This window comes from Chanodichthys erythropterus, chromosome 3, assembly GCF_024489055.1.
Source record: "Chanodichthys erythropterus isolate Z2021 chromosome 3, ASM2448905v1, whole genome shotgun sequence".
NCBI classification, from domain to species: domain Eukaryota; kingdom Metazoa; phylum Chordata; class Actinopteri; order Cypriniformes; family Xenocyprididae; genus Chanodichthys; species Chanodichthys erythropterus.
In genome coordinates, this window is record NC_090223.1 from 68,333,822 (window position 1) to 68,357,593 (window position 23,772).

At 40.2% G+C, this 23,772-nt stretch overlaps 1 protein-coding gene across 2 annotated transcripts in view; it reads right to left on the minus strand.

Annotated features, from left to right (window-relative positions):
* Positions 1–832: 832 nt before the first annotated feature.
* The window catches only part of LOC137006990 (tripartite motif-containing protein 16-like), a 29,251-nt gene continuing 6,311 nt past the window's right edge, over positions 833–23,772 (minus strand). Inside the window, exons 2-4 of one of the 2 annotated variants that reach the window (XM_067368218.1) lie at positions 12,116–12,202; positions 1,887–1,928; positions 833–1,678 (exon numbers count right to left, since the gene is read on the minus strand). In XM_067368218.1, coding sequence (XP_067224319.1) covers positions 1,128–1,678; positions 1,887–1,928; positions 12,116–12,202 — 680 coding nt within the window. In that variant the 3' untranslated portion in view covers positions 833–1,127. The remainder of the gene's footprint in view (positions 1,679–1,886; positions 1,929–12,115; positions 12,203–23,772) is intronic. The other variant, XM_067368228.1, reaches the window with a different exon arrangement.

A 23,772-nucleotide genomic window follows, 5' to 3' on the forward strand; every position in this document is an offset into this window, starting at 1 on the left:
TAGGCCTACATAAAAAACTCAGCTCACAGTGTTAACATTTGCTTTGCTTAAATTTGATGCAAATAATAAACGCCTACATTATTTTTTTTAAAAGTCTGTGATTGTAGCGAGACTTAGCAATAAAAGGCAGCAAACACACGGCCCAAAGTATTATTATATTATCTGGCTGCCTGCCTACTGTATGAAGTTACTCAAGTGTCCTGTGTGGTTGCTAAGCATGATCTTGGTGGTTGCTAGGGTGTTGCTATGTGGTTGCTAAGGTGTTCTGATTTTTTGTAAATTAGTTGCTAGGGTGTTCTGGTGGTTGGTAGTTGGCACAGATGGTTACTATGGAGTTTTTATGGAGTTCTTAGCATGTTATTAACATGTTTTAACACTTAGTTGTTATTAGCATGTAGCTATTCACTGCTAGCATGTGTAGCATTTTGGAAGTCCTGTTTGCTAGTATAAAAACAAAGCCACTAGATGCAACCATTAGCCAAAAAAGCACAATGGCTAAAGTTAATGCTGCAGTAAAGACTCAGTGCGCAGGGAAGAAGAGCAGAAGCCGTTACATGATAGGCTGAGAGGTGGTGCATGTGATTACATTAGCCGTTACGCTTTCTCCAATGGTAAGAGATACAGACCCTCCCATCTCCCTGTAATAATAAAGTCTCTGGTAAAAAGAACCAATCACATCTCTATACGATGATCTGATGCAGAGATATGGGTCTTGCTAAACTGTTGCTAGGGTACTCTGTCTGGTTGCTAGGGAGTGTCTTGGCAGCTGCCAATGATGATGCTCCAGGCAGCACTAATAATAAGTTTAAACAGCATTTCAGCTTTTTCAAGCCAACCTGATAATGTTGCTTCTGTGCTTTGACTCCTAAAACACACTTGATTACAAGATGTTGAACAAATCTCAATTCTACACTCATAAATTATAATTGATGTGACACTATAATAGAACTAAATGAAGGTGATTACCATTAACAGAGATTGAGAAAAGCACAGATACACAATAATCTGTCACACACTTTTATTCTGACATGATATTTCAGTGTCACAGTATTAATGTAATTTAGAGACTCTATAACATCTGATTCAGCATCAGCTCAAAGAATTATGGGTAGAGTCGGATAGATTCATCAAATCAGTTTCACTGATGATCCTCCATAAAGCCTAAACCCAGGATAGAGTGGTTTAGTGAATGTGGTCTGGAATGTGTGGATGAGGCTCATTGCGTCTCCAGAGACGCTGTAGAAGGACAGAATTCCTGCACTGTGATCCACATACACTCCTACTCTATAGTGATTCTTCCCATTCACTGTTCTAGTGATGACGGGCTTTACAGGGAGATCAGTGTCTCTGTAATTGTGACTGAATGAGTAACTGGAGGGATAGCAGTTCAAACTCCAGGACTGATCATTTAATCCAAACCCACTATCAGCATCCCCTCCCTTCCTCCTCATGCTCTTATATGCCACTGATATAGTCGCAGATGCACTCCACTCAATCTCCCAGTAAGAGCGTCGATCACTCACACTCTCTGTACACAACACCTGAGGCCACTGATTAAATCTGTCTGGATGATCAGGATATGACTGCTTTGTGTTAGTTCCAGTAATCAGTGTGTTCCCCTCAGACAGACGGAGGCCTTGATTCACTGTGTTCTGATCCAGAGTGATCCAAAGGGAATCTGATGGAGATAAAACACATCACAATCAGGAATGATCAATCTGATGTTTAAATGTATCTGAACTCTTCATGTTCAGTATTTCATCAGTGTCTCAGTACAGTTGAGCAGATATCCTGTGAAAATCATCATTATCATGATCAACTCTAAATCTCTTCTGTCGTGTTTTCTCACTCAGTGAGTTTATCTGCTTGTTTTCTCAGTGACTTACATTTTAGGAAGTCGTTCCTGGTCCTGGGACCAAAGTCTTTGTCTGTGGAAATCAAGAGACATGAAGAATGTGATTATCATGTCAGGAGAAAATGATCCCTGCATCCATCGCTCACACATGCAGAAATCCTCCAACACAGAAGATATTTAGAGAAATGCCTCTGCTGTTTCCTGACACAGACACTACTGAGGGTTTGATATTATTGACACATCACCATATTTGATTTGTCTTCTGTAGACATGAACTGATCAGAGGGAACAGGATCAAATTTCACTTTGCTCCCCATACAGAGAAATCGTATCGCTTCATAAGACGTGGATTAAACTTCAACCTCCTTAGTAATGTTCTTCAGAGAGACTGATCAATCAATAAATGTCTCCTGCTCAATCATTTGATTAGCCGACAGTATATTATAATTCTACTGTTTATTATGAAAATGACTGAATACATGGAAGCCACATTTCAGCTTTAGTTATTAAAATCATAAAAATTATGTTTTGGTTTTAAATTCTTCTAAAAACATATTTGGTATCATCAGTATTTGAATGTGCGATCTCTTCTCTCCTTCATTTCACCAGATTGAACCGGTTTTACTCTCATTCTGCAACTTTACCATCCTTACATTAGCAACATTATGATTTCACACTGGTTATGCCTCTCAGATAATCTACCAGCAATAAACAAATCTTGATATTAACCCCATAGCATTCCTATAAAGTTTGCCTAAAACGCCTAAAAAATGCATTAAGTAAATAAAATAAAGCTAAAATGTGAGTAATTCATTGCAGAAAAGCATCTCTCAAGGCTCTGTATATGTCAAGCTAAGTCATTCTTCATTTAGAGGTAAAAAAAATCTTTGCAGTAAGTGTATCAAACAACACAGAACTGTGGGTAACTCTTTAGAGCACTGTTTCTTACTTCACTCAGGTATGCAATGTCAGTCACCTGACTAACGAGTGTCACATCGGTCTTTGCATGATGGAAACGCCTGATCCCTTGAATAAAACACAGCATTTTATTTTTAAAGATACTAAATCTAAGTGCAAATTTTTTTGAGCTGTGAACAGATATTTATAGGCTGCACATCATTGAAAACACTAAAGGTACTTGTTCATTTTATTTAAAAGTTAAAATGAGTTATTTTTGCATTTTTCAGAGCGATTTCTGTCTTCCGGTTTGAAAAGCAAATTTGGAGCAACATCACAAAATCTGACGTCATCGTGTACTACCGGCAAGATCCAGAGTGCTGATTGGCTCCAAGTATGGGCTGGTTGAACATGCTGACATCAACAGTTTCTGTGTTCTGTGTTTTCTGTGTTCATGAGATAAAGCTCATTTAATCCAATCACTGCGCTGTAGTATGCATACAATTATAATTGCGGTATTATGCATGAGGAAGTGTCACTTCTCTCGCCTCGGTCTCTTGTCATTCAGAGACATATCGTTGATTTTCATTTCCTCAGAGCTACAACACAAAGTGTTTTCCTGCAACGCGACCAGAGCAGAGGTTTGTGTGCATGTGGATTGTTTTGCTGTAATCTACCAGCACAACTGGAAAATATGTTCGCATAAGATCGCATTACAGCGGAGAATTCAAATGTAACAAAAGTGCGGCTCATTCACCTCTGCCTGCTCTAGCTGCGTTCAGAGCGAGCCGTATGTATGTTTCCCTCAGCACAGCAGCACATGAGTGTTGTTTGTATTTTGCTCACGATGCGGTCAGAACTGGAGTTTGAACACATGAAAAATACGACTGTTATGATATAGATGCGGAGCACGCATATGATCGGTTTCAGCGCCGAGCTTTGTGGTGAGTTTAACAACACTAGCCACGTGGATCCTAGCTCATATACAGAATAAAGTATCCGAATTTAAAGTTATTATATACTCCCCTCAATACGAGAGTTCATAACACCCAGCTGAGTTCTGCTCTCCAGGATGCCCGTCTCTACGCGTGGGTCTGAGTTGCTCCTGCCTTTCTGCAGTCACTCTTACCTGCTCTCTTCTATCAAGAATGCGTTATGGAGATTCTGTACTCAGACAGGGTTGGCCAAGACTTAGTTTGTCCTATGACAGACCAGATCGGCCTTCCTGGTGGCATTGGGGGTGACTTCGTTCCCCTTTAGTGACTGGACGGGGTTCCCTTCGGTTCCCTGGCCTCATTCCCTTAAAGAAACCACTTTGTCTGCAGAAAAGTTTGTCTCAGATGCCTCTAGCGGCCTTCTCTCTCTGGAAGGCCTTCTTGAGGCTCAGCTTGGGCTGTTGGCCGTAGGGAATGCTGTCACTGACAGCCTGGTGTGGCCCGAGGGTGAGTTGCTAACATTTCCTTCGAAACTTGCTCTGTCCTACGTACAGTGGGTACAGAAAGTATTCAGCCCCCCCTTAAATTTTTCACTCTTTATTATATTGCAGCCATTTGCTAAAATCATTTAAGTTCATTTTTTTCCTCATTAATGTACACACAGCACCCCATATTGACAGAAAAACAAAGAATTGTTGACATTTTTGCAGATTTATTAAAAAAGAAAAACTGAAATATCACATGGTCCTAAGTATTCAGACCCTTTGCTCAGTATTCAGTAGAAGCACCCTTTTGATCTAATACAGCCATGAGTCTTTTTGGGAAAGATGCAACAAGTTTTTAACACCTGGATTTGGGAATCCTCTGCCATTCCTCCTTGCAGATCCTCTCCAGTTCTGTCAGGTTGGATGGTAAACGATGGTGGACAGCCATTTTTAGGTCTCTCCAGAGATGCTCAATTGGGTTTAAGTCAGGGCTCTGGTTGGTCCATTCAAGAACAGTCACAGAGTTGTTGTGAAGCCACTCCTTCATTATTTTAGCTGTGTGCTTAGGGTCATTATCTTGTTGGAAGGTAAACCTTCGGCCCAGTCTGAGGTCCTGAGCACTCTGGAGAAGGTTTTCGTCCAGGACATCCCTGTACTTGGCCGCATTCATCTTTCCCTCGATTGCAACCAGTCGTCCTGTCCCTGCAGCTGAAAAACACCCCCACAGCATGATGCTGCCACCACCATGCTTCACCGTTGGGACTGTATTGGACAGGTGATGAGCAGTGCCTGGTTTTCTTTACACATACCGCTTAGAATTAAGGCCAAAATGTTCTATCTTGGTCTCATCAGACCAGAGAATCTTATTTCTCACCATCTTGGTAAACTCCATGCGGGCTTTCATGTGTCTTGCACTGAGGAGAGGCTTCTGTCGGGTCACTCTGCCATAAAGCCCCGACTGGTGGAGGGCTGCAGTGATGGTTGACTTTCTAAAATTTTCTCCCATCTCCCGACTGCATCTCTGGAGCTCAGCCACAGTGATCTTTGGGTTCTTCTTTACCTCTCTCACCAAGGCTCTTCTCCCCCGATAGCTCAGTTTGGCCAGACGGCCAGCTCTAGGAAGGGTTCTGGTCATCCCAAACGTCTTCCATTTAAGGATTATGGAGGCCACTGTGCTCTTAGGAACCTTAAGTGCAGCAGAATTTTTTTTGTAACCTTGGCCAGATCTGTGCCTTGCCACAATTCTGTCTCTGAGCTCTTCAGGCAGTTCCTTTGACCTCATGATTCTCATTTGCTCTGATATGCACTGTGAGCTGTAAGGTCTTATATAGACAGGTGTGTGGCTTTCCTAATCAAGTCCAATCAGTATAATCAAACACAGCTGGACTCAAATGAAGGTGTAGAACCATCTCAAGGATGATCAGAAGAAATGGACAGCACCTGAGTTAAATATATGACTGTCACAGCAAAGGGTCTGAATACTTAGGACCATGTGATATTTCAGTTTTTCTTTTTTAATAAATCTGCAAAAATGTCAACAATTCTGTGTTTTTCTGTCAATATTGGGTGAGCTGTGTGTACATTAATGAGGAAAAAAATGAACTTAAATGATTTTAGCAAATGGCTGCAATATAACAAAGAGTGAAAAATTTAAGGGGGTCTGAATACTTTCCGTACCCACTGTACGTAGGACAGAGCAAGACTGCCCATTAATATTCTCTCGTTCTGCAAAAGTTTTATAAAGGCTCCAATACAGAGCGGCACAAAGCACTTATACACATCCCGAGTGCACAATGATGCGCTTGAAGCAACACAGAGTCACAGTTTATTGAGGATTTTCTTTTAACAGTTACTGTGTGTGTGTGAAGAACGATTCACAGTGCTCTGTTCTCCAGTGTTGTGATCTAAGTAACAGACACTGTCTGAGATGTGTGCACACTGTTTTTTGCAAGGCTTTAAACACGAACAAATGATAAACCTTTGTGAAGATTCAGCACTGGCTCAGTTCCATCTACTGTCCCGAGCGTTTTTCTGAAAGACGCTCTGCCCTAGAACACTTTACCACAAGATGTAATATAAGTATAAGGTGTCCCCTGACTGTGTCTGTGAAGTTTCAGCTCAAAATACCTCATAGATTTATTTTTACTACATTTTTTAGCGGCCTATTTTGGGGCATAATTAAATAATCTCTTATTTCTTGGGCTTCACTTTTTGACTTTCTCTGTGTCTTGGGATTTTTCCATTGTGCAGCTTATGTACCTACCAGTGGCGATTTCTTTAAGACTGCAAGGGAAGCTCGGCTTCCCTTATAATGTCACAAAATTAATGGTCAAATATGTACTATTGTATTAACATTTTATTGACTAAAAATGTGTTAGAAAACGTTCATCTCAAAGACGAGTTCGTTCAGAATCAGTTACATATAGCAGGTCGGCTGACTCGATTTCCTTCTCATACATTCCCGCAGCGTCACAGTGCATTTCCCTATTGAAGCCCAGTGTCCATTGACTTCAATGGGGCTGCTTTGAACGTTTTTTTTCAGCGCTTCGAAACTAGACGGTCATTGGATAAACGCTGCGATTATGTCCCGCCCACGGACGCTCAGCGTCTCTGGGGGTGAATGGGGAGTGGGCTGGCCCGGACTCCGAACTTCTGCGTGATGATTGGAGGGTCTGTCGAAAGACTGCATCTCCTTTTGACTGACAGCGATTCTGCACTATAAGGAATCACTGAAGCTATTCGCGCTCAGTCCCATCGCGGATTTCTCAAGTTCAGTCAAAATAAAAACTGCTGCAACCTATTTCTTTGATATTTGCTTGGCGAAATTGCTTGATTTTCATCATACATTTCACACAATTATATACCACATTCTTTGTTTCAGTTTTACAGAGTTGAATATTTTTTTTTTAGATCGTTCATTCATTCATTCCTTCATTCATTCATATAACGTTAGTAGGCTAGGCTAGCGTCGTGGGTGAAACTGCGCACGATGGCAGACGGTGCTAATATTGGCGAAGCCATTTGAAAGTGTTCCTTACGAGGAAAAACTTAGAATTAAACAGCAGGGCAGATCAACACCTAAGATTGATTTAGTGCAAAAGATAGGGAAAAATAACAGGTCTTTTCAGCTCTCCTGGTATGACAAAGTTAGCTGGCTGACTGGAAGTGCTGTGACAAATAAAATGTACTGCTGGCCATGCCTCTTGATGAAACCATCTGCTGGCCATTGAGAGGACACTGGTCAAGTCACTTGAAAAGACTCCTAGTTGGTACGACAGGGTCACAGACCATTTTCTTGAAAAGGAACGTAGGGCAGAATTTACTTTTAAATAAATAGACAATTTTATGATGTAGGCCGAAAATGAGCTTCCCCTCTCTGACAGACCAGTAGCCGCCACTGGTACCTACCTAGACAAAACAAGAAGTAGCAGTCCTTGGACACACTGACACTCTCACACGTAACCAGAAGTTGAAGACACGCACACATTTACGCACATACATTTCTTATTTGTTATTATATTTCTTGAAATGCCATACATGGTAAGGTTTGATTCTTAAGTCGTATGATTGGATGCTCAAACCATCCTGGAGATTGTTGTTTGACCTATGTCTATATATATGACCCTTCTTCCTGAATAAATCTGAGAATGCTTTGTACCACACTTGATCTGTGTCTGCTTGGTCATTCTCCTGAGATCTCGTGCTGCTGCTGCCACACATCACAGGGGTTGAGACGTCTGTTTCTAAACTGATGATTGAGATTACAAATATTCTACCCATTATTGAGATTTAGATTCAACATGCTTCCCCTTTAAACGCTCATGCTCCCCCGCCCCCGAGCTCACAACTCTATAATACATTGCATAAGCAAAGTTAACACAGCTAATATAACCCTCAAAATGGATCTTTACAAAGTGTTTGTCATGCAGCCTATGGGATCATGTATGTATGGTATTTATTTGGATGTTTACATTTGATTCTGAATGAGTTTGATGGTGCTCCATGGCTAAAGCTAACATTACACACTGTTGGAGAGATTTATTACGAATGTTGTGTTTGTGTTTATGAATTATACAGACTGCAAGTGTTTAAAAATGAAAATAACAACTCCGTGAATACAGTAAGAAATTATGTTAACTTTAACCACATTTAACAGTACATTAGCAACATGCTAACGAAACATTTAGAAAGACAATTTACAAATATCACTAAAAATATCATGATATTATGGATCATGTCAGTTATTATTGCTCCATCTGCCATTTTTCGCTATTGTTCTTGCTTGCTTACCTGCATAAAGTCTGATGATTCAGCTGAGCACAGATCCAGACATTAATACTGGCTTGTCTAATGCCTTGAACATGGGCTGACATATGCAAAATTTGGGGGCGTACATATTAATGATCCCGACTGTTGCAAGGAAACAATGGTGTTTGAGACTCACTGTATGTCATTTCCATGTACAAAACTCTTGTTATTCAACTATGCCAAGGTAAATTCAATTTTCAATTCTATGGCACCTTTAAACCAGAAGCACACATTGGTGATAATGCATTGACTGTCATTGTGTGAAAATGTGGATAGTGTTAAAAAAAAGGTGCCTCTATAAATAGCCCACAGGTATCATTTTTTTACGCGTTGCATCGATACATCATATCGTTAGACATTAGATTGATGTATCAATGTATTGTTTCACACCTATAGCATCCTTCAAGGTGCCCTAGAACATGTTTTTAAAAGATGTAATATAAGTCTAAGGTGTCCCCTGAATGTGTCTGTGAAGTTTCAGCTCAAAATACCTCATAGATTTTTTTTTATTCAATTTTTTAACTGCCTATTTTGGGGCATCATTAAAAATGAGCCGATTTATGCTGCGGCCCCTTTAAATCTTGTGCTCTCCGCCCACAGAGCTCGCGCTTGCCTTAAACAGTGCCTTAACAAAGTTTACACAGCTAATATAACCCTCAAAAGGATCTTTACAAAGTGTTTGTCATGCATGCGTCGGATTATGTGAGTATTGTATACTGTTATATTGTTTACTTCTGATTTTGAATGAGTTTGAGACTGTGCTCAGTGGCTAACGGCTAATGCTACACTGTTGGAGAGATTTATAAAGAATGAAGTTGTGTTTTTGAATAATACAGACTGCAAGTGTTTAAAAATGAAAATAGCAACGGCTCTTGTCTCCGTGAATACAGTAAGAAACGATGGTAACTTTAACCACATTTAACCGTACATTAGCAACATGCTAACAAAAACATTCAGAAAGACTGTTTACGAGGGGGCGCTAGAGAGCCCGAACAAGATGGCAGCATAGTTTGACGGCTCCGTACAACATCGCACATTAAACAGCTCCAGACCTTTGCAAACCTGGTCAACTTCATAATACAAATAATGCCTAAACCCCCTGTACCAAAGGAGTGTGAAATCTTCTCGAATGCTCGCAAGACAAGCGCATGAAGCGCGAAGATATCTTCTCCGGTCGAGAGTGTCGAAGACAACAACATGGCTAGTGTAACCGACGTGCTAACTGAGCTTAAATCACTCCGCTCTGAGTTCAGCTCGAAGCTGGACGGAATAAACAACCAACTGGGGGAGCTGACGAACTCTATCTCGGTGATGGAGAATAATTTAGGTGAAATTAAACGAGACGTGACAGCTAATGAAAAACGAATCGAGGAAGCTGAAGCCCGCATAGCCGCTACAGAGGACGCGCTGGATAGGAGCGAGAGGGATCTGGCTAAAGCAACAAGGCGGCTCGCATACCTGGAAGAAAAGACAGAAGACCTAGAAAACCGCGGTAGGAGGAAAAATATTCGGCTGTTTGGTCTTAAGGAGGGAGCTGAGAGTAAGTGTCCTCTTTTGGACTTTATAACCGATGTTACCCCAGTGGCTGGGCATCGAATCCAACAGAGTATTCATATTAGAAAGAGCCCACCGTACCCTGGCCTCAGCTATCCCCAACCAGAATCGAGCCGTTCTCCTTCGCTTTCTCAACTATCAAGATAAAGAATTCGTCTTACGCTCCACAAGACAACGGGACACTACACACGACGGATCCAAACTCACATTTGTCCAGGATTTCTCCACGGAGACGATCCGACGAAGACGGGAGTTCAACACTGTTAAAAAGCTGTTTGTTGACATGGGGACCTTCCGAGGATTTCACCTCCAACCATGTAAACTGAGAGTGCTACACAACGGGAAGATCCAGATGTTCTCCTCCCCACAAGAGGCTGAGGAATTTCACCGCAAAATTACTGCAAAATAGCCTAAATGTACCAGGATTGATCTGAATCGTTTTCTATACCCGAAGAGGGATGAGTACACACATTTCTGTGCAGAAATCAGGCTCACTATTAGGCCTGTTGGTGGACAGTTAAGCCAGGTAATGTTGGGCTCTACATCAGTGGGATATATGAACAATCCGCAGCAGGCACACACAGGCTACTATAAAACAGTCTCTTGCTTTATCTTTATTTTATTTATTTATTTTCCATGAATATTAGCAGCCTTTTTATGTAACTGTCACTTTATTTTGGATATATTTTATACTTTTCTAACATGGTTAGATTTTTTTTTTTTATATATATATATATATGTATATGTATATATATATATGTGTATATGTATGCACTTGAGAACAATTATTATACATATATCTTTTTTTTATGCTATTATATTGTTTATTTGGACTAATTTAAAAGGTGTTTTTTTTTATTTTTTTATTTATCTATTATTATTATTTATTTATTTTTACATTACCTGCATGCTTGTTGTTATGTGGAGTGAAGTACCACCCAAGAAATTTAAGGTTTAACTCTTATCTTGCCGTCCTCCTGCACAGAGACGCTGTCTTTTTCTAAATAGTTGTGTGCTGTTGACAGTTAGTTGTTACTTGCCAGTCAACTTGAGGGTGTTACGTGTTTCAAGGGTGTTGCCTTGTCGTTTGGGGACTAGGCTAGGGTTTTGGGGAGGCGGGGAGGGAATGGGTAGAGGGGGCCCCTCATGCTCTACCCATGTTACATTTTTTGCTTTCATTAGTTCTTTGGTCTTATATTGTTTTTTCTTTTACTTCATTTCTATCATGGTCACGCGAAAGCAATGTAACAGGCAAAACTCTGTATGTTTAGTACACTTAATGTAATAACGTTTAATGTCAGAGGCCTTGGCCACCCAATCAAGCGGAAGAGAGTTCTTACATTCTTAAAAAAAGAAAAAGTAGACATAGCTTTCCTTCAGGAAACCCATTTGTCCAACGAAGAGCACAAAAAACTCAAGAGAGACTGGGTCGGGCAAGTTTATTTTTCTAGCTTTACTAGCAATAAAAGGGGAACCGCAATACTTGTTCATAAAAGAATACCTTTTATAATTAACAAGCAATATAGGGATTTAGGTGGCAGACAAATACTAATCAAGGGGATGCTTTATGGACAAGAACTGACATTGTTGAATGTATACGCACCAAACGAAGATAACCCTAAATTCATGATGGATATAATCAGCCTATTTAATCAATATAATACAGACTTTGGAATAGTTGCTGGAGATTTTAATTGTCATATGGATAGTAACTTAGACAAATCTTCATCCACACTGTCTAACCCCAATGCTTCTAAGACTCTGAGATTAACCTCGGCTGATATAGGCCTGGTCGATGTTTGGAGAGAACTTAATCCCACAAAGAAAGATTACACTTTCTATTTGGCTATACACAAATCATACTCCCGATTAGATTTATTTTTTTTTACCCCAAGATCATCTCTCATCTATAGTTTCGTGTGATATAGGGCCCATTCTTATATCAGACCACTCACCAGTCTACCTGCGGTTATCCCTGCCCCAACAGACAAATCAAAACAAACAATGGAGATTTAATGCCTCACTTCTCACAGACCGTGAAGCCTGTAAAAATGTTAGAAAATGGTTAGAGCAGTACAGACAGGATAATGTGTCCTCCCCTGTTACTCCGGCAGTGATGTGGGATGCGGCTAAAGCAGTAATTAGGGGCCAGTTGATCTCATACGCATCTGCAAAAAAAAATCAATTACTAAACAAGCAGAACAACTTAAGAAAGAGTTAATCGATTTGGAACAATGCAATAAACAATCTCCTACAGTGGAAAACTTAAGAAAACTTAATGCAGCCAGAACTAATCTTAATCTCATTCAAACAGAACATATTAAAAAACTTTTATTCTTTACTAAACAGAAATATCATGAATATGGTAACAAGCCGAGGAAATTTCTAGCCTATCAACTCAAAAAAGAACGTGCAGAAAGCACAATAAAATGCACACGTAATGCGGCAGGTCAGTTGGAATATGATACACAATTTATTAAGTCATCATTTCTTGATTTTTATAAACAGCTTTACGCGTCAGAAAATCCCTTCGCAACAGATATCCACAGATTTTTGGAAAAAATATCCTTACCCTCTATCTCTGAGGATGAGAAGGAGCAGTTAAGTGCCCCATTCACCCCAGAGGAAGTGTTACAAGCAATTAAGTCAATGCCCTCTGGAAAACCCCCAGGTTTGGACGGATATTCTGTAGAATTTTATAAGGCTTTCTGGGTGCAAATCGAGCCACTTTTCATGCCCATGGTTACTGATTTTTTTGAAAACAGCGTCCTTCCTGACACTATGAAGACAGCAATAATATCTTTAACTTGTGCATCCTTATGGACATTTTTGTCCATTTCAGTTTTGTTTTTTGTTATAAGTGTGCCTTTGTTAATGCCAACTACATGAATTTTGGCTCAGGTGTTTATTTTTATTGGAATTTTAATATTTTACCCTCATTTCCTTCAAAAAATCAATTTTACCCTCCGTATAAAAAATACTCACACTTAGGACCTTAAGGACAAAAATGTCCACATTGAAACCCATTAAAACTGCAATTTTTTAACCCAGGGCCATTTGACTATCAAATGATACAATATTTGCAAATTGGCATTCATTCTATCGGCAAGGCTTCAAATTTTACATTTTTACCATTTTTTACTAGATTGTGCCATATTTTCAAATTTGGCATATAAAAGAAATACTCGCTTTATTTGAGTTTTCTGCTTATGCATATTATAGTCTATGATAAAGTCAATTTGAAAAATAACGCAGTTATTGGGTATACTGGTAAGGATGTCAGAGTGTAGTTTGCAGGTGTTTATTGAAAATTTAATTTGTGTAATTAGTTTGAAAGAAATTATATCATACTGGCAATCAAAAATCCCACTCCATGTATGAGTCACACCCCTGGCAGGGTCATAGGGTCATGTGAAAACTATGAAAAAGGTCAAAGAAGGCTTTAAGGTTCTTCTTTTTGACCAAACACGCATCTTAACCCTTGATTGCACTTTTTCACTTGTTATTGTTTTTGTACGGAGATAAAAGTTACGCTTGAATTTGAATTAGACGTTCAGAAGCCCCTAAACACATTATTTTAGTTTTCACCACAAGAAAATACCGATTTTTTAGTCTGGTAGATTTTATACAAAGTTTGAGTTCACACAGGTGTCCTCACAGCCAAACCTATACATATGTGGTGCTTGAGGGGTTGATCATTTCAGTGTTTGAAGAGACGTTACTCAGCAGAGGAAGCTCTGAAACTAGTGCTGCCCACTGACACTGAGCACACAGGTGCATTAGAAGCCGAGGATGTAAAGAAACCGATTTGTAAAGTGTTAAAATTCTGAAAATGAATAAATATTTCGTATCTATGGATAGAACAGATGCTGGTTAAAAAATTGACATCAGTGAAAGTGGAAAAAATATTAATATATAATATTTCTATGACAGTTTTTTGGCATGGACATTTTTGTCCATTATGGACCTAAGTGTTATTTTTTGTAAAAAATCTGACACTACATAAAAAATATAAATGCCTCAAAATTAATGTTGTTGTTCTTCATTGACCCACCCAAAAATCTAATAAGCAAAGAAAAAAAAAATTCTGCATTTAGTTTATGAAAATTAACTACTATTTTTAATTTTTTCATAAAAAAACACCTATGGCATTATTTAAACAAACCAGCATTTAAAGGGTTAAAGTTCTTAAAATTAATGAATATTTGGTATCTATGGATAGAACAGATGCTGGTTAAAAAAATGACATCAGTGAAAGTGGAAAAAAATATTAATAAATCATATTTCTGTGACAGTTTTTTGGCATGGACACTTTTGTCCATTTTTAACCTAAGTGTTAGTTTTTTTTAAAAAATTGACACTACATAAAAAATATAAATGCCTCAAAATTAATGTTGTTGTTCTTCATTGACCCACCCAAGAATCTAACAGTTTTTTGGCATGGACATTTTTGTCAATTTTTAACCTAAGTGTAACTTTTTTTTTTTAATGCACAAGGGTTAATACACAAGAAGGACAACATCATATCGCCCAATATCATTACTTCCAGTTGACTTTAAGATATTATCCAAATTAATTGCACACAGGCTGGAAGACCTTTTGCCCCAGATTATTAATCCCAATCAGTCCGGCTTTATGAAGGCACGCTATGCATCTGACAATATCCGGAAGCTACTAAATATAATTGACCACTCATCCCTACACAACAGAACAGCCTTATTACTTTTGCTTGACGCAGAAAAAGCGTTTGATAGGGTCAAGTGGTCATATCTGTTTGCCGTTCTGGAGAAATTTAATCTTGGTGAAAAATGTATTAGATGGGTCAGAACTATGTATAGCAATCCACAAGCCCAAGTATGTATAAATGTTACCCTCACTGAAAAATTTGATTTGTTTAGAGGCTGTCGACAGGGGTGCCCTTTGTCTCCATTTTTATTTAATTTGGCAATTGAACCACTCGCAGAAGCCATATGGGCTAATGAAGAGATTGCTGGTATAAATATCGGGAAAACACAGAACAAAATTTCACTTTATGCCGATGATATAATTTTATACTTAACTAGTCCAGAGCAATCAATCCCAGCAATATTAGACCTTATCACTAAATTTGGAACAATTTCAGACTATAAAATCAATTTGACAAAATCCAATGCATTATTAATTAACTCGTCAGTTTCGAATAGACTCAAGGCAATCTCACCGTTCACCTGGGCTCAAAGCAGCTTTAAATATCTTGGGGTGAATGTGGCTCTAAAACTTAAGGACCTCTACCTCATAAATTACATTCCACTGCTTAAAAAGATTAAAGAAGAATTAGAACATTGGAAATTGCTCCCCATCTCATTTCTTGGACGAACTAATGTAATTATAATGAATGTTCTGCCCCGTTTTAGTTATTTATTTCAGTCACTGCCCTGTTACTTGGATAAAACTTTCTTTAAATCTGTAAACAAAATGTTAACCTCTTTCATCTGGAAAAATTCCTCACCAAGAATAGCCTTTAACAAAATCCAGAGAGAAAGGGGGACTGGCAGTACCAGACTTACAGAGGTACTATTGGGCCGCCCAGACAAAGAACATTATTAGCTGGGTGCAAAGACGTAATAGTGCAGTCTGAATAGACATAGAAGAAGAATTCTGTACTCCTATTTCTACAACCTTGCTACCATTCATTAACAACATAAAGGAACTACATCAAATAACAAAAACGTATGTAGTTTACAACACTCTTCGGGCTTGGCAAGACACAAACAAGTTCTGTGGGAATTTTGGTAAAATCTCCAGGCTTTCCCCCTTATCCCTAAATCCAGATCTGCCATCATCTATTGGTGGTTCTTTGTTTGCAGAGTGGAGAAGTAATGGCATATACCAACTCCAACAATTGTTCGATGGTGATACGCTCAAGTCCTTTGCTGTTTTAATGTCAGAATATGAAATTCTGAAACAGGACTTTTATAAATACTTACAAATTCGCCATCTAATAAACACCCTAAAAGGGGAAAAACGTCTATCTTTGGGGCTAACAAATCTTGAGGAGATTTTGGTAAAATCAACATCATTAAAAGGAAAAATCTCTGAAATATATAGCACTTTGTTGGATCATTACAGCTCTTCCTTAACCCCACTTAGGAACATATGGCAGAAGGATATGGGATGTGCTTTTGATGACGATCAGTGGGATACGATATGTCAGAATGTTTTTTCCTCACTGTCCTGTAATAAAATAATCGAACAAAATTATAAATTCATGCACAGAATGTACCTTACTCCGCTCCGCTTAAGTAAAATGTTTCCTAATTCATCCCCCAGATGTCATCGTTGTAAAACATGTAAAGGGTCAATTATGCATGTTTTTTGGGAATGCAGGAAATTAAAACATTTCTGGAAGGCAGTTCATGATCTAACTGTTAAGATTGTGGAAACCCCGTTGGACGTTACACCAACACTGTACCTCTTTGGTACTGAATTGGACAAGACACTGGACACCACATGCAGGAAGAGGATTATCTTAATGTTGTATATAGCAAAGAAATGCATCTTGCTCAATTGGAAACAACAGAGACCCCCATCATTCAATCTGTTTAAACAAATCCTAAATGAAACTTTAAGGCTGGAACAACGCACATATGTCCTAAAAAATAAGTGGGATGCCTTCAGGAAGATATGGGAACCGCTTATGGACCTCTGACACTACAATGTTTGGCATGTTTACATAACATTTACAAAGGTTGAACTGTGATCTGTGACCATGGACTGACTTGATTTAACTTGCTGTTTTTTTTTTGTTTTTTTTTTGTTTTTAATTTCTATTTTATTATTATATTTTTTTTTTCTATTCTGTGCGTTATGTTATTAAAATGTTAAAAATAAATAATCAAAAAAATAATTGAAAAAAAAGACTGTTTACAAATATTACTAAAAATATCATGATATTTTTTTTTTTACAATCTATCGTACAGCCCGACTGTTACGTAACAGTCTGTGTTATGTTGAGATTCGCCTGTTCTTCGGAGGTCTTTTAAAGAAATGAGATTTATGTAAGAAGGAGGAAACAATGGAGTTTGAAACTCACTGTATGTCATTTCCATGTACTGAACTCTTGTTATTCAACTATGCCAAGGTAAATTCAATTTTTCATTTGAGGGCACCTTTCATATCTTTGAAGAGTCTTTAGTTTTATCATATTTATAAAAGACAGATATGCTGTACAGAGTCTTTCTGTAAAAAGCAGCGTTCCTGGAGGCGTGTCTACCGTCATGCCGTGGGCGGAGCTAAAGGATGCGTCTCAATCAGCTTCAGCTCCCTAGTTCAGTAGTCAGGGCACTGATCAGGGAGGTGGCCACATTAATTTTCATGATATACGGTGCATTCCAAACGGGATATGTTGCCCTCCTAAGGGCACTTCAGAGTGAAAATAATCATGGCCGCCATATTGAAGGGTTGTTCCAAATTGAAGTGCTCAAAACGTCTGTCACAGACACGTCAGGTTCCACCATTTACCACTACCAGCGCACTCAATCCCCGGAGTACTAATCACCGCCACCTGCACATCATCACCACTGCAATCACCAGCACTACTTAAGAACCACACTCACACACACTCACTGTCCGGTTTCGTTTGCACTTCACTTACCTGAATGCTTACCTCAAGGACTCCAGCTCTCTACTTACCTGTCTGCCTTCTGTGTTGTAACAGAGGACCGGACACTACCAATTGGATATCAACATGAGTCTCCCGGATCCATTTCAAGAGCTCGTTGACGTTTTGCGCCAAGCACTCACTCCTCAACCACCGTCACCCGCTGTTGCTTTCGCAACCACTGTCTCCACTCCTTCACCTGTGGTTCACGCCAGTCCCATGGCCAAACCAGTGCCCTACTCAGGATCGGCGGAGGATTGCAGCGGATTCCTCCTGCAATGTGCGCTGGTCCTGGAGATGCAACCGCATCTCTACCCCAACGACACGGCGAAAATAGCGTTCATCATCTCTCAACTGTAAGGTAAAGCGTTGCACTGGGCAGATTACCTCTGGACACAGAAAGGTCCAGTTGTTCAATCCTACTCCTCCTTCGTCTCACACTTCCGTGAAGTGTTCGGCAAGCCCCTTGCAGACTCTTCGATTGGCGAGAAACTTTATAACCTCAAACAAGGATCAATGTCTTGAATGATTATGTCTTGCAGTTTAGAACGCTAGCCGCTTCCAGTGGATGGAACGAACAAGCCCTCATCACCACTTTTTGTCAGGGGTTGGAACCCAGAGTGTGGTTGTATCTCGCTGCATATGAGGAATCCATCTGCCTCGAACGCTTCATCCAGCTCGCCGTCTGCGTAGGCTCTGGTATGCAGTCGTGTATCGAAGAACACCAGGGCCAGCCACTCTCCAAAATCCTCCTCCGTTGGTCCGAACCCGTCAGCCCTCCAGAACCAGCCAGCGAACCCATGCAAATTGATAACTCTCGACTCTCTTCTAATGAACTGTCAAGAGAAATGGAGTGTTCTCTTCCAAACAATTTGATAAAGATTTTAAAAGATATAATAAAAAGCAAAAATTGCTAAACTTGAAGAATCTCTGGGGTCTATGAAGTTTTCATAAGACAAGACATACAAAAACACATGCTGTGGGCTTGAGTGAAGTGTATACCACATCCTGGAAAAATGACAAATGTTGCATTATGTGTGTAGGTGAACATGGGTTCTGGGGAGAGAAATATTGTTGTGTGTAACTGATAAGAATGAAGACAGTTAGGAAATAAATGTCTAGCAAGGTAGAAATCTGATAAAAATGTATAATAAATAAATGTGTGTATTGCTTAAGCCTTTGACGCAAACTGAAAAAGCATTGACGCAAGTAAAAAAAAAAAGTGATAGACAAGTAACATAGCAATTGACGCATGCAGGTAATATGCTAACGCAAGAAGAAACCACATGTGTGTAAATGAAGAGAAAAATGCGTTAAAAGAGAATATAAAAACGGGCCTCAATAGCTCTAGGAGTAGTAGTAGAATATTGTGTAGTTTTTGCTGAAGAAAGAAAGAGCATACAAGCAAGCAGCAAGCGGAAGCCGTCGCCAGACCACAACCCTCAGAACATCAAAGAAGACACCTGATTTTCTTAGAGAAGAACATATATTGAATAGAGAAGAGGGTAAGCTTTAAAAATGTAATTTTTTATCTGGCCCATGGAACTTCCAGCTTAGCTGGCATAGAGTGGTGTATTTAGCTTTTGCCTTTGCAAGAAATAATAAAATGAGAATGGGGACTGCCCTCAAACTCTGATAGTATTGTCTCAGTCTGTTTATTGTTGTAGAGTGAGAATCCATTTGGGGTATCAGAAGTTGACTGTCTGAAAAAGATAGATTTTTATAAAGATATCCCGACAGACTTTACAAAGTCAGTCAAGGTTGCCAACCAGTCGCAACAGAGTGGGCCATGGGAGTGCATTAGCAGGCATAGCTGTCCTCTGAGGGCGAAGAGCTAGCTGTGGTGCACTGAACGGAAGGCTAACCCACCCCACCCAGGTAGGCTTGGTTGATATCTGAACCGTAGGCCTAGGAGGAACGGTAGTGATCAGAAGTAGACCCTGAGATAATATAATCTAAGAAGAAAATATTATATGCCTACCTGACTCCTCCTGAATCTATAAAGGTAAACCTTTTACAGGAGTTGAATAATATGAATAGATGAAGTGGCTCGTGACCAAGAAAGTGTTACGTGGTCGCGGCAGAAACCACCCAGGGGGTGACGCGGCACAGAACGTCAACGAAGGCTGACCCTGAATCTCTGTTTATATTGTGGTGCTCCTGGGCATGTCATCTCTGCATGCCCCATCCGCCCTCCTCGTCCCATGGTGAGTGCTATCATTCCCTCCATTAAGAAGATGAAACCACTCACTACTGTTGTAAACCTTACTGCCGCTGATATATCTGTTCCAGTGATGGCGCTCCTCGATTCAGGGTCAGCAGGAAACTTCATCTCCGGCTCCCTCTGTCGACAACTGAAGCTCAAAACCTTGCCCTCTCCGACCATCTACCAAATCCACTCCATCACGGGCAAACCATTGAGCCGTAAGAAGGTCAGCCGATGTGTGGGTCCCCTTCAGCTCCTTGTGGGAATTCTACACGTGGAAGACATCCATCTGCTGGTTCGGGAGGATTCCACCACTGACGTGGTTCTAGGGCGCCCGTTCAGTGGACATTCCATCCTGTTACGCCCCCTTCAGCAACGTCTTCTGCCTGCAACAAGCCTCCAAGCTGCCTCCACACCAGCCATGGGACTGTGCCATCGATCTGTTACCAGGTGAGCCAGTGCCTAGGGGAAGAATCTACCCCCTGTCTGTACCGGAGAAGAAAGCCATGGAGGAATACATCGAAGAGGCCCTTAACCAAGGATACATCCGCCCGTCTACTTCCCCTGCTGCTTCGAGTTTCTTCTTTATGGCGAAAAAGGATGGAGGCTTGCGGCCCTTTATTGATTACCGTTCACTGAACAAGATAATCGTGAAGTTCCGGTATCCCCTTCCCCTCGTCCCAGCGGCTCTGGAACATCTCTGTGGTGCCACTTTGTTCACCAAGCTGGACCTCCACAGCATGTATAACCTCATCCGGATACGTGAGGGGGACGAGTGGAAGACCGCCTTCGTCATGCCCAACGGCCATTACGAATACCTGGTAATGCCGTATGGCCTGGTCAACGCCCCCTCCGTATTCCAGGATTTCATCCACGAGGTGCTCTGGGAGTTCCTCCACAAGTTTGTACTGGTGTACATTGATGGCATCCTCATATAATCCCGGAGCTTGGCCGAAAGTCGCCACCACGTTGCGGAGGTCCTCCAACACTTACGGCAATTCCATCTCTTCCTCAAGGCAGAAAAGTGCTCCTTCCATCAGCCCTCTGTCCATTTCCTGGGATATATAATTGATCACAGTGGCATCCGGATGGACAAGGGGAAGGTGGAAGCGATCAATTCCTGGCCCACACCATCCACCATCAAAGAACTCCAGCACATCCTTGGCTTCGCTAATTTCTACCGCCGCTTCATCAAAAACTACAGTTCCATAGTCCATCCACTCACCAATCTACTCCGTAACCAGCCCAAGTCTCTGTCCTGGTCCCAGGAAGCCACCAACGCCTTTGAAGCCCTCAAGAGTGCCTTCACCACCGCTCCCCTCCTCGTCCACCCCGATCCAGACCTGCCATTCGTCGTAGAGGTGGACACCTCCACCACAGGAGTGGGAGCGGTGTTATCTCAGCAGCAGGGGACGCTAAGTAAACTCCATCCATGCGCCGCCTTCTCCCGCAAGCTCGGCGGAGGTCAACTACGACATTGGTGACCACGAGCTACTGGCCGTCAAGCTTGCCCTGGAGGAATGGAGGCATTGGTTGGAGGGTGCCAAACACCCCTTCCAAGTGTTAACTGATCATAAGAACTTGGAATACACTACAATCAAAAATTGAATTTATCTTGGGATAGTTGAATAACAAGAGTTCAGTACATGGAAAAGACATACAGTGAGTTTCAAACTCCATTGTTTCCTCCTCCTTATATAAATCTCATTTGTTTAAAAGACCTCCGAAGAACAGGCGAATCTCAACATAACACCGACTGTTACGTAACAGTCTGGATCATTATTATGTATGACCCCAATATTTGCATATGCCAGCCCATGATCCCAACATTATGAAAGGGATTATACGTCTGGATCTGTGCACAGCTGAATCATCAGACTAGGTAAGCAAGCAAGAACAACAACAGCGAAAAATGGCAGATGGATCAATAATAACTGACATGATCCATGATATCATGATATTTTTAGTGATATTTGTAAACGGTCTTTCTAAATCTTTTGTTAGCATGTTGCTAATGTACTGTTAAATGTGGTTAAAGTTACCATGGTTTCTTACTGTATTCACGGAGACAAGAGCCGTCGCTATTTTCATTTTTAAACACTTGCAGTCTGTATAATTCATAAACTCAACTTCATTCTTTATAAATCACTCCAACAGTGCAGCGTTAGCCGTTAGTTTTTCCTTTTTTATTTAAAATATTCGCAAAATTGCTTACCATGTCATCAACTATATGATATTCCGATTCTCAAATATGTGTAAGTGAGTGTGCTTTGTCGTTTTAAAACCTTTATAAATTATCTTTATCTTGATCTATAATGCGAGATGGGCGCCACCATCTTAGTTTGCGCTGCAGTTCACAGAGTCCTGTCAGTCGGATTTACAGCAGGTGAATTCATAATTTTCTTCCGAAATATATGCAAGTAAGTGGCTGGTGAACTGGAAGAATAATAGAGTAAACTTTATAGTTACTTAGGCCCATTATGTGTGTCTAATATGAATAAATGTCACCAAATTATATTTGTTATTGCTGCTTCCACTGATGTCGGACATCAATGTGTAAATTATAAACTCTTAATGTATTGTTTTAATGGTGCTTATGCATATTTAAATGTCTGAAACCTTAAAATAAACATTATGTGGCTGAAAACACTGCATAGCTGTGATATATGACAAGAGCGCGCGCGTCTGTCTCGCAGCCAGAGCGCGAAAGCACAGTTTGAATCTGGCAGTTATGTGACGTCGCTGAACGTTCGAAATCCCATATGTGGAACCGTACCGCTCAAAGGGTTAAATTACTGACATCAGCAGCTTCATTATAAACATTACTGAAAGGCACAGGATTAGTTTGTCATTATTTTCACTGATCCTCCTTATCAAACATATAAAATACTAAATACACTAATAATTTATCTTAAAAAGTCTTAATATGTTTTGTGATATTCTTTCCTATCAAACTAAACTACTGTGACTTACATCAGTTCCTGAGGAATCGTTCCCAAAAAAATAACCGAACAGGAAACATGAACTAAGGTCAGGGAACGTTTGCTGGGATCAGATTCAGAAGTTCACTCTCCATCCAGACACATGCCGTGATCATACTGTACCTCCATTCTCTGACTTTATGAAAAGTCACACAACATCACTTAACTGGGCTGAATACTTATATAGTTGTGTTAGTACAAGTGTATTTGATAAGTTAATGATAAATCATGAGCTGAATTCAGTAAGTAGTTAACAGTGGATGAATTACGATGTGCCCCCTCAAGTAAAGTCATGACATAAGTATACACTAACAAACCATTAGTTGATGTTAGTATAGGGTTAGTTAAAGGGATAGTTCAACCAAAAATGAAAATTTGATGTTTATCTGCTTACCCCCAGGGCATCCAAGATGTAGGTGACTTTTTTCTTCAGTAGAACACAAATGATGATTTTTAATTGCAACCGTTGCCGTCTGTCAGTCAAATAATGGGAGTGGATGGGGACACAATCTATAAGAGTCAAATAAACACACATAGACAAATCCAAATTAAACCCTGCGGCTCGTGACGGCACATTGATGTCCTAAGACAAGAAACGATCGGTTTGTGCGAGAAACCGAACAGTATTTATATAATTTTTTACCTCTAATACACCACTCTGTCCAACAGCATTGAGAAATCGGTTAGTGAGGTCTGATCGCGCTCTGACAACGGCAGTGATGTCTCGCGCATATACTTCAATGAGTCAAGACATCAAGACATCACTTCCGTCAGAGCACGATCAGACATCACGAATCGATTGATGAATACAGTTGGACATAGTGGGGTTTTAAAGGTAAAAAATTATATAAATACTGTTCGGTTTCTCGCACAAACCGATCGTTTTGTGTCTTAGGACATCAATGTGTCGTC